This window comes from Triticum aestivum, chromosome 4B (assembly GCF_018294505.1).
Source record: "Triticum aestivum cultivar Chinese Spring chromosome 4B, IWGSC CS RefSeq v2.1, whole genome shotgun sequence".
In the NCBI taxonomy this organism is placed as follows: Eukaryota; Viridiplantae; Streptophyta; class Magnoliopsida; order Poales; family Poaceae; genus Triticum; species Triticum aestivum.
Window position 1 is genome coordinate 3557616 of NC_057804.1, and position 10605 is coordinate 3568220.

General features: G+C 42.6%; 1 protein-coding gene across 1 annotated transcript in view; it reads left to right on the forward strand.

The window, feature by feature from the left end:
• The first annotated feature begins 7157 nt into the window (after positions 1-7157).
• The window catches only part of LOC123090494 (putative disease resistance protein RGA1), a 9822-nt gene continuing 6374 nt past the window's right edge, over positions 7158-10605 (forward strand). The window contains exons 1-6 of the mRNA XM_044511798.1: positions 7158-7365; positions 7641-7778; positions 8073-8171; positions 8402-8518; positions 8768-8890; positions 9197-10099. Coding sequence (XP_044367733.1) covers positions 9230-10099 — 870 coding nt within the window. The 5' untranslated portion in view covers positions 7158-7365; positions 7641-7778; positions 8073-8171; ... (1 more) ...; positions 8768-8890; positions 9197-9229. The remainder of the gene's footprint in view (positions 7366-7640; positions 7779-8072; positions 8172-8401; positions 8519-8767; positions 8891-9196; positions 10100-10605) is intronic.

Sequence of the window (10605 nt, forward strand, 5' to 3'; positions counted from 1 at the left end):
ACCGGTGTTCACCGGCAGTGGTGCACCTTTTTCCGCGCCGCTTGTCGCAAGTACGCCCTCCTGGATCACCTCGACTTCGATGCTCCCGATGCGCCGAATTCGGAGTGGTCTCTCCTCGACGCCACCGTCGGCTCTTGGCTCTATGGGTCTGTCTCGCTCAGTATCCTCGACGCCGTCATGACGCCCGGCGACGATCCCCTCGCCGTCGATCTCTGGAACAACATCAACGGTCTCTTCAACAACCACAAGATCAATCGCCAACTCCACTTTACGGCCGAGCTCGGCGATGTCAAGATGGGAGAGATGAGTATGGCCGACTATCTCCAGAAGGTCAAATCCCTCTCCGACGGGCTTGCGGACGTGAATGGTTCTTGACTTAGAGTAATTCAGATCATTCTTACAGTGAGCACATGGACAAGACATAAAACCATCCACCCGCTTGTTTGACTCAGCCGCAAGTAGAAAAGTATGCACGCCATTAATGAGCCGGGGAGAGCATCGGTCATCGTACATACATTGCCGGCTCATCTTCATTTACACAGCACCGAAAAGACCAAATTAATACAAATTCATACATAAAGTTCATACAACACTTGTCTCATAAAACAACATACAAATAACTCTCTATCTAAAGCATTTAAATGCAACAACAAATGCGATCAAGATGGCAACTAAGGTAACAATTGACCCAACAGCATAATGATACCAAGCCTCACTATCGATGATATATTTTCTAATCTTTCTAATCTTAAAGCGCATTTTCTCCATCTTGATCTTGTGATGATCGACGACATCGGCAACATGCAACTCCAATTCCATCTTCTCCCCCTCAATTCTTTTCAATTTTTCTTTCAAATACTCGTTTTTTCAACTAAATTTAACCTCTCGACAATAGGGTCGGTTGGAATTTCCGGTTCACATACCTCCTAGATAAAATAATCTATGTCAACTTGATGGGCATACTTTTTCATAAACAGAAAATGCAACAAATAGTTATAAAAGAGAATATACCACATCCGATTCATAACCCGGACGAGGGCCAATGGGTACGGATATCAAAACCATGGCACTATGTATAACAAACAACATACGGGTAAGATAATTATACATGTAACTATATATCTAAATAACACAAACATGAATTTTTTCTTATATTAAAAAGATAAGAACAAGAGGCTCACCACAACGTGGTGCCGGCGACGGAGCGGTGTGGGGTGATAGACGGTGGTTAGGACAGAGACGGGAAGGCACTAAGTAAACCACACCTACATATGCAAACTAAGAGTTATTTTGACCTCAAATTGCTTATAAATCAAATAAACTACAACATATAATTCCTCCCAAACTAAAAACCCACAAATCACTATACTTATAGAGCATTGCAAGAGCTAATGTAGCAATGAGAGATGAAAGGACAGAGTTGCTAACCTTTGTGATCACTTGGATGGATGGGGTGCCTTCAAATGTTGGAAAATTTCGGGAAAAATGAAGGTTGGAGCTCGAGCAAGAGGGGAAGAAAACAGAAAGGAGGGGAAAAACAGAGCGCTTCGGCTCGGGCTGGAAGAAGCACTATATATAGTGTTGTCTTTAGTCCCGGTTGGCTACACGAACCGGGACTAAAGGTGAACTTCTAGTCCCTGTTTGTGGCATGGACAGGTACTATAGGTCATGGTGGGGCCGCAACCTGACACCAGCCTGCCACCACCTTCTAGTACCGGTTCATGATATGCTTTGCTCTTAGGGAATTAAAAATCAACATCTTTTCTGCAGGATTAAGCAGCCAGTATTTTATCTTAAAATAAAGAGTTTGAGTGTGAACATAAGAAAATAGGCACTAACTCTTTCTGTGATGCGGACATGATGCATACCATCCATACTCCATGAAATATGTACTATATATCTTCTTGGATTAGGGAATTCTTGTGAAAGAAATTTCCTGAGCCCCATTACATGCACGTCAATAGTCGTGGACCCCTTGTAGCATTCTCTAGCTGGACCTTAAATAAAGTTTTAATATATTATGTCTGCAAAGTTTCTTCTTGGCCTTCTCCGTAGACTGAATCTTGAACACATTTATTGATCATTTTGCATTGAATTTTCCCCCAACCCACCATATTTTCTCTTCGTGAACTGCATGCATTTTGTAAAAACATAGTTTACTACAAAGGCAAAGCACATGGGTGGCTGGGGGAAATTTCATAACTAATTATAGTCTTATTAATTCTCACCTGGTTTCTAACGTTTACAGTTGAAATGTTATTCTGGATAATTAATGGTGTGGCTGCGGGTTTAATAATTTGCATGTATCCATGGCTGATACTACCTCCGTCACAGTTTAGAAGACACAATTAAATTTGCGTGCGTTTCCACAATAGACAAGGTTTAGGGCGCATTGCATTTATTTCTAGTAGCTAATTAGTACTCCGATATACTATTTCTATATGCATGCGTAGTGTGAATGCTATTTTTTAGCCCATCTCACAACCAATAGATAACCACCTAGGTACCAGAGAATTTTCAAGCGCGCCTTCTAAACCGTGACGGAGGGATTATAGTAGTTTTTTTACATATCTAACTGGAACTGATTTGTGCTCCTGGGTTTGCTTCTATCCTTTAATTTACAGAACTCGAAGACCATAATTTCAAGCTTCAGAAAATTCTTCAAAAATTAAGTTATATATGCACGTATAGTACTAGTGTTACTATTCATGATCCAGGGTGCAGGATAAGTTATTCTTCAGCTGAGATAATCTTACGACCGTTTCATAAATAAATTACGTTTTGAATACAGATAATTACATTTATATCGTTTCACTACGTAAAATTTGACAAAAAAATTAAAAATATAGGTCATAAGACCAGAAAATTACATTTTATGTATAATTTACACTATGCTTTTACGTTTGGAAAATAACATAACATAAAATATTTTTATGGCGATTATATCTTTTCTTACGTTCTCTTTTTATGTATGAAATAAGACAAAATTTATGGAACATAAAATTACGGTGCATTGGTGTTAAAATAGAGGAGGGTGAAGAATAAATATTCCTCGCCCAGGGTGACGAATAGCATGACCCCGTACAGTACTATATATGTACTATGCAAGTGGAAATTTAAGTGGGGAAATATGCTAGTTTGTGTTCTTTCCAGAAAATACAAGAACTAATGGCTAGAACACTAAAACAAATGGTGCTGCAATTCTTCTTTCTTCCATAGGGCAAAGAATACACCAAACCTAAAATCTCCGCACAGGCTTAGGCATGTCTATGTGTGATTCTTTTGGAAGACTTTCAAAGAATAAAAAAATACTCACTGCATTCATTAATATAAGACCTTTTAGATATTTCAAAATATGGAATACATACATACTAAAATGTGTCTAGATACATATGAATTAAGAAAAAAACTGAAATGTCTTATACTGGGGAACGGAGGGAGTATAGTAGTATGAGTAGTTTCCAAATGAATTAGTTGCTTGTTGTTGCGACAATAACGTGCAGAAATGAGTAAGTGGACAATTGTGATGCGTGCATGTATTAAGTGAAACCATGTAAATCAAAATTAACTTCCGTTCCGAAAATATCTGTAGGTCACCCGTCCGTCATGGTGTAAATAATATCTGTAAGTGACCTATCCGTTCCGAAAATCAAAAACTCTGTTTGGAGATGGGGTACTATACGTTATGGAGGCAGCTTTTGCTACTACCACCGCAAAAAGGTCAAGAATGCATGTACGTCGAAAATCGCGTACTTTAAGTTTCTGGCTCTGTCATAGGCTCATAGCGATCCATGTGCTTCCCTCCCTTTGTGCATGCAAGGTGCAGATTTTGAAAGGGGACACTGGCCGCCCACTCGGATGACAGACAGCGAGACAAAACACAGACAGAGAGCGCGCGTAGATCAGAACGTTGAACCGTGGACGCTCCGTCCGGTACAGCCTCGGATGCTGCGAAAAGATGCTCACTGCCAACTGGCTGGCTGGGGAGAAACGCCCGCCCTGACCATTCCAGCATACTAAATGCAAACGAATGAAGGTGCCCTCATGTGATGGGATTATTTTATTTTGTGCGTGTGCGTGTGTGAACTATTAGAGGCTTGGGCGCCCCTCCTGATGCGTACTCAATTTTCTTTCCATATGGCACATAGTAAGAATACATCGAACTTAAAGTCTCCACACAAGTTTAATTACGCATTTCATGTGTACGAGTTATTTGATCTGTTGGAACACTTTCAAACAATGGAAAATATAGTACAAGTTGTTTCTGAAAGGACGAACTGCTAACTGTTGCAACACCATAGTTGGCAACGTGTGGCACAATAGCAGGGAGAAATACGTATATGGCCAATTGTGATGCGTGCATATATTCGGTGAAAACCTGAAAATCAAAAGTGTTTCCGTTCCGAGAATATCTGTAGGTGACCCATCCGTCATGGTGTAAATTATAAATTGCAGTTGAGCTCTATCGATCGATCTGGTTTTTAACTCGTACGTACTAGGTTTTCAAAGTTTTAGGTTTAGTATTGTTGAGCTGGTGGATAGCACATGCGTGTGCGTGAAAACTTGGAAGTACATCAGTTGGAGAGGTAACAAGATCCGTGCATCCCGCTAGCCGCGCGAATAGTCCTACACCATGAGTCGACATGATGCATCTGATCGATGTGCATGAAATTTCATATGTGATTACTCTGATCGAGATAAACGAATACAAAAACAGATTTAACAAACTGCACTCTCCTAGGAAAATTAAAACAGGCTGTGAATCAAGTGGTGTGGATCGAGACCAAGACCTCACCGCCGGCCGGTCGCGAGCAAGCAAGCGTTCACGTTCACGTGCAGATCGATCTGATCCAGCCGTTGGGGGCATGGTTAGATCCATGGGTTTCATTCCTCTCGAGCACGTACTTAAATACTGTATAAATCATCCTATGCTACGCGCACATAGCTGAGAGAGTCTACAACTCATTCGTCTATGCATAACACAAGTACCCTACGTACATAATAATGCACTGAAGGATCCATTCATCTCTAATCTCTTTAGCAAATTCAGTTGGTTAAGAACAACTAGTTGGTTTAGGAGTGAAATGAGTGTCCGACAATGTTCAACAGATAGTGTTAGTTAGTAGAACCCACTCATACTACATGAATGACTAGTGGATGGAATGAACAGGGATCGAACGGCCGCCTGCTGTGGAATCAGAGATTTGGCCTCTCGAAGAGCCCATTTAACTATCTCACCAGCATGGGTATGGTGGTTTTACTCAGACCCCGCCGGATCCCCAACCTCTCATCCGAGTTCCCCTCCTTCAGGATGCACAACGCAAGATCATTGAACCACCTCTCTGCTATCATCTCCATCACTGGGAGAGAAGACTGGGCCATTGGAACACTTCTGACCCAAGCTAACATCGACTCCTTTTGAGGTTCTCTGCCCGATGTTTGTCCCGCCTCCATAGATAGTGCTTATCCATGTCCGCCGCACGGACCCCCTTCCACAATTCTTCTCGCGGTCCCGTATGTCATTTCAACCACACAATAACATTTCAAATATATTTTTTCTTGATAAAGGGCGCTTTTATTATCTCAAAATGTAGCATCAAGCGGATACAAAACACTATGAGTAACACCCGGCCGCTGCATAACTAGGATGCACACAGCCCAACACGGAAAGTCTGACAAAATAAATGAAAAAAAACGACAAATCGGCGACAGTAGAGTCCTATAGACCGACACTATGCCTATGTCGCAAGGGATGGTGGACCGATCCGGAGATTATGCTGCCACCCATGTTGGGTAAAAACCACCGTAGCCACCTGCTCCAACCGCGTACACACCGCCTTGAACAGCGGTTGGTACTCCATTTGTTGTAGCGTAGACCACGTACGAAGTGAGTGCATACAATGGAAAATAACCTGCAAAGGAGAAGCATTTTTATCATTGAAAATCAAATCATTTCTACATAGCCAAAGCGACCATAGTAAGGCGTATGCTCCCACCCGTATTAGCGTTTTGAATCTATTTGGAAAAGATCACAACATAAAAATATGAACATATGACACACGTACATATAATGTAGAGATTACAAGGTAATTCATGAGAACATGTGACACACGACACATATAAACTAAAGATCACAAGTTTTTTGAAAGGAGCATATATATCTATCATTTAGTAATAACATCCGTCGGCATTTTGATGCATTATTCTCATATGTTGTTCTTCCTGATTCTTTGTCTTGCAGTAGAACATCCCCTCATCCCACGCTACACAGCAATTGATGATATTCGCGAGCATCATTTGAAGGCGCTTATGTTCTGTCCAAAAGTGAGCTAACTTTATTTCCTTCCCGTTCTCGCCGGACCATTTGTACAACATTGAATGAATTGTCAAAGTTGGACCGGCACGCACATAGTCATCCATGAGGACCATGGCATAGTAACCAGGCATGTGCATTGTTCTGTATTTCGGTTGTTGCCGGCAACGGAAACTGGTGCCAAATTTTTAGGGTTGCAACCGATCATGTTGATGAAGCAGATGTGCGATGTAGACCAAGAACGGCGGCGCATGAGGCAAACCGATCTTAGATAGGAAAATCAAATCACACTAATCAATCGACCGGTGAGCGAGAAAGACCCAATCCACGGACCGGGAAAACGACTCTCCAGGGCAGCCGATCAACACAATCGGCAGACAAACCGTAGGTATGGGTGACGCAGCTCCCGGTGATGATCATGGATATCGACCGCCCCGGGGGCGGGGTGGTGAGGAAGCAACCTCGACTAGGGTTGGGATCGAGACTAGGCTGATGCCATGTTAGAAGGGACAAAGAGGGATTTAGTGGAATCGTTTATTGTATTGCTTGAGTCTCCTGGGCATATATTTAGTGAGTACATGACTTTCTAGGAGTACAAGTCCTACACTATACTATACTTCCTAAGTAATCTCATGCAAAAAATGCTAGGCTTACAGATGGCTTCTATGGATTTTGCCTATGGATTCATTTCCCCATAAATCATCTCCCCTCTGATTTTCTGAGGTGGCCCGGCTCTATCTTTGATTTCCTATCACATCTTGACAGCTCATCCCGTAACTTTACTCCCTTGGAAATTGTTCGGAGGTGTAGCATTGTCCATAATGATGATACTCAACAGACAGCAGCATGATCCGTTGCCACTAAGTGTGTGAGTCGTCATCAAAGTTTAAACTAATTTGCCACAACTTCCCATATAGCCTATATAAAGGAAGCTCCGTCCTCTCGAGTACCCACGAGCTGCACACCAACTTTTTTTTTTGAATGCAGCTGCACAACAGTATTTGGCAAGACTACAGAAACACCGGAAGGCAGAGGAATTCAACCAATTGAAGGTAATTTCTCTTCAATAATTGCATCGCTACCGTCCATGGGCTTTCTTTCTTTCTTTCTCTATTTATTTTCTACTCTGCAGAAACTTTATTTATGAGAAGCATGCACGTACGCATATCCTCAACTAGCTGGGCAGTTGACTAATTTCTTGTTGTGTGTAACTTAATTTACTTAAAACATGTACTGGATGTGAGGTGCATATAGGTAGCCAGCTAGGAAGTGAAGCACTGGGCGTAACAATAAACATGACACGCTTTTCTTCTGGGGATAAATACAGGTGTTGATTGCCACATCCAGCTGGATCGCTTGTAACTCCCTGACCTGGATCTGGATGGCTGCCTTATATCTCCCTCGCTGGATCTGCATCGACTGCTCACTCCTCATCACGGATCTCTCCACTTGATTCAAGTTCAAGGTAACTCAGCTCCACCACACTTACTCTACCTATTACTGTTTTGTTTTGCCTTCGAAAGAGATGGTCTTGGTTGTGTCTTTCCGTTAGGCTTGTTGGCGTTTGTGCAAGATAATAATACATCGGTTTTATTTTGTGTGTGAAGCCACATTTTTTCCCTTCAGAATTGTAGTTATTCTCTAATGAATGAATCTGGTTATCCGCCTTATGTAGCATACAATTGTTGGAAATGTACAAAAGGTGCTCCGTCGTAATACATAGGACTCATTTTAACTGCATGTTTCGTTTCCGTACCAGCTAAACGAGCGAGCGAGCCCTGCAACTACTTTCCAGACAGCAAGAAAGAGCTGCTCGAGGGCAAGGGCCAACCAATCTCATCTCTCCGGTCGATTCAAGGTAAATTCGTGGATTCCAGCTCCACCACTCTACTCAAGAGATCATCTCCTCAATTTTGTGTGCATTGTCTTCTTGTGTGCAAGCCACATTTTCCCCTTTACAACTGATTTTGTTGATAGACTGCAGTGAGTGAATCTTATTTCACATGAATCAGATTTTAGCATGGGATTGTTGATGTGTGATAGGTACTAATGACGAGGACTAATTTTTATTTGCATGCTTGTTCCCAGTACCAGCTCAAGGGAGAAGGAACCCAGAACCAGGGGCAGCGTCGCAGCGGTTCTTGATGCTTTAGCAACCTATATCACCAACATGCTCGCGGACATTCAGATATGTCTCTCATCTAGGTACCTAACTGATTCCTGCTCCACCAGACCACCACACTACTTTACTTATATTCTTTACTCTCTAAAATTATTTGTCTCCTCAACTTTGTGTGCAAGCCACATTTCCCTTTAGAAGGAGTTGTTGATTGTCTCTAGTGACTAAAATCTAATTATCCTTCTTTTCCATGGCGGCGACGTGCATCAACCAATTTTAAGCTTGGAATTGTTGATGTGTGATAAAGGTAGTAATACAGATGACTTTTTGTTCAGTGCCAGCTCAAGCCACTGAAACCTGTAGCTACTTCCCAGAGAGCAAGGGAGATCTGTCCAGGTTTTTGCTCTGCAGCAAGGGCAAACACAAGATCCGTCTCTGATCTCTCCAGTAGATTCAAGGTACTTTGCTCATTCCAGCTACACCACGCCTTCAAGCTATGTTTCTTTCTTTGAAACTGTTGAACTTGTGCATTTCCGTTTCAATTGTTGGTGTTTGTGTTCAAGGTAAATGCTACATCGGTTTTATTTCTAGCCAAATTTGTGTGCACTGTCTTCTAGTTTGCCAGCTACATTCTTTCCTTGGGATTTGTTGCTTGTCTCGATTGACCAAATCTGATTATCCATCCTGTTAGCATGGGATTATTGGTGTGAAAAAGCGAGGTAGTATACAGAGGACTAAATTTTTATTTCAATGCTTGTTTTCAGTACCAGCTCAAACGTGAGTGAATCCTGCAACCAATGGCGGGGGTCCTGGATGCTTTGGCATCCTACATGACCAGCATGCTCTCCGAGATGGCCAAAGAGGAGGTCGCCATGCTAATCGGCGTGTCCGACGGGATCAAAGACCTGAGCATCAAGCTTGGGGACCTCAAGAATTTCCTTGCTGATGCTGATAGGAGGAACATCACCGATGAGAGTGTGCGTGGGTGGGTGGGGGAACTGAAGCGTGCCATGTACCTGGCCACTGACATCGTCGACCTATGTCAGCTCAAGGCCATGGAGCAAGGTCAAACCAAGGACAGGGGGTGCCTTAACCCTCTGCTCGTTTGCATGCGGAATCCCCTGCACGCCCATGACATCGGCACCCGCATCAAGATGCTCAACCAAAATTTGGATGATATTTGCAAGAGGGGCAGCAGTTTCAATTTCATCAAGCTAGAAGCCTACCAAGACCGAAAGATGACTGGATATCATGCAACTGGTCGCAAAACTGATTCACTGATGGAGCGGTCAGGTGCAGTTGGTGATAAGATTGAGGAGGACACGAGGGCACTTGTGGAGGTGCTTACAAGGGAAGCTGCTAGTGACAAGAGAGATCGCTTCATGGTGGTGGCCATTGTTGGTGCCGGTGGGATTGGGAAGACCACCCTCAGCAAGAAGGTCTTCAATGATGACAGTATCAAAGGAAAGTTCACTAAGAATATATGGCTTAGCATCACCCAAGATTTCAATGATATTGAGCTATTGAATAAGGCTATCATCGCTGTTGGTGGAGACCTACCTGGAGGTGGAGGAGCCCGAGACAGAGACCTACTTGTCGGTGCTCTCAATAACGCCATTAGGGACAAGAAGTTCTTTCTTGTACTAGATGACATGTGGGGTGTCGATGCATGGGACAAATTACTGATGGCTCCCTTTAGCTACGGCGGCCCCGGCAGCAGAGTCCTTATCACCACAAGACATGACACGGTTGCCCTATGCATGAAAGTTGTGCACTATCACCATGTTGACAAATTAGGTGCTAAAGATGCATGGTCATTGCTCAAGAAGCAGGTCAGCATACATACTTACTAGCAGTAACCTCTTACTACACTTAATATTTAATAATCTAGACTGGTTTACTTCCATGCAGATTAACTTGCTTAATATCCTAAATCCATTTCCATTCTTTGTCAACCACTCTTTGATAAATACTATAACATGTACTAGTGCTAATTTGTTGTGAATGGGCAGTGCACAAACTGATGCTTGTGAACAATGGGCTTGTTATGTTCAACACATTAAACTTTCGATGCTTCCTTCAATTTACTGTTAGATTTATTCACTCATATGTGTAACAGTCGACCATGCACATGTGATACATTATGTGAAGTTAGCAACTTATTTGAAAAACT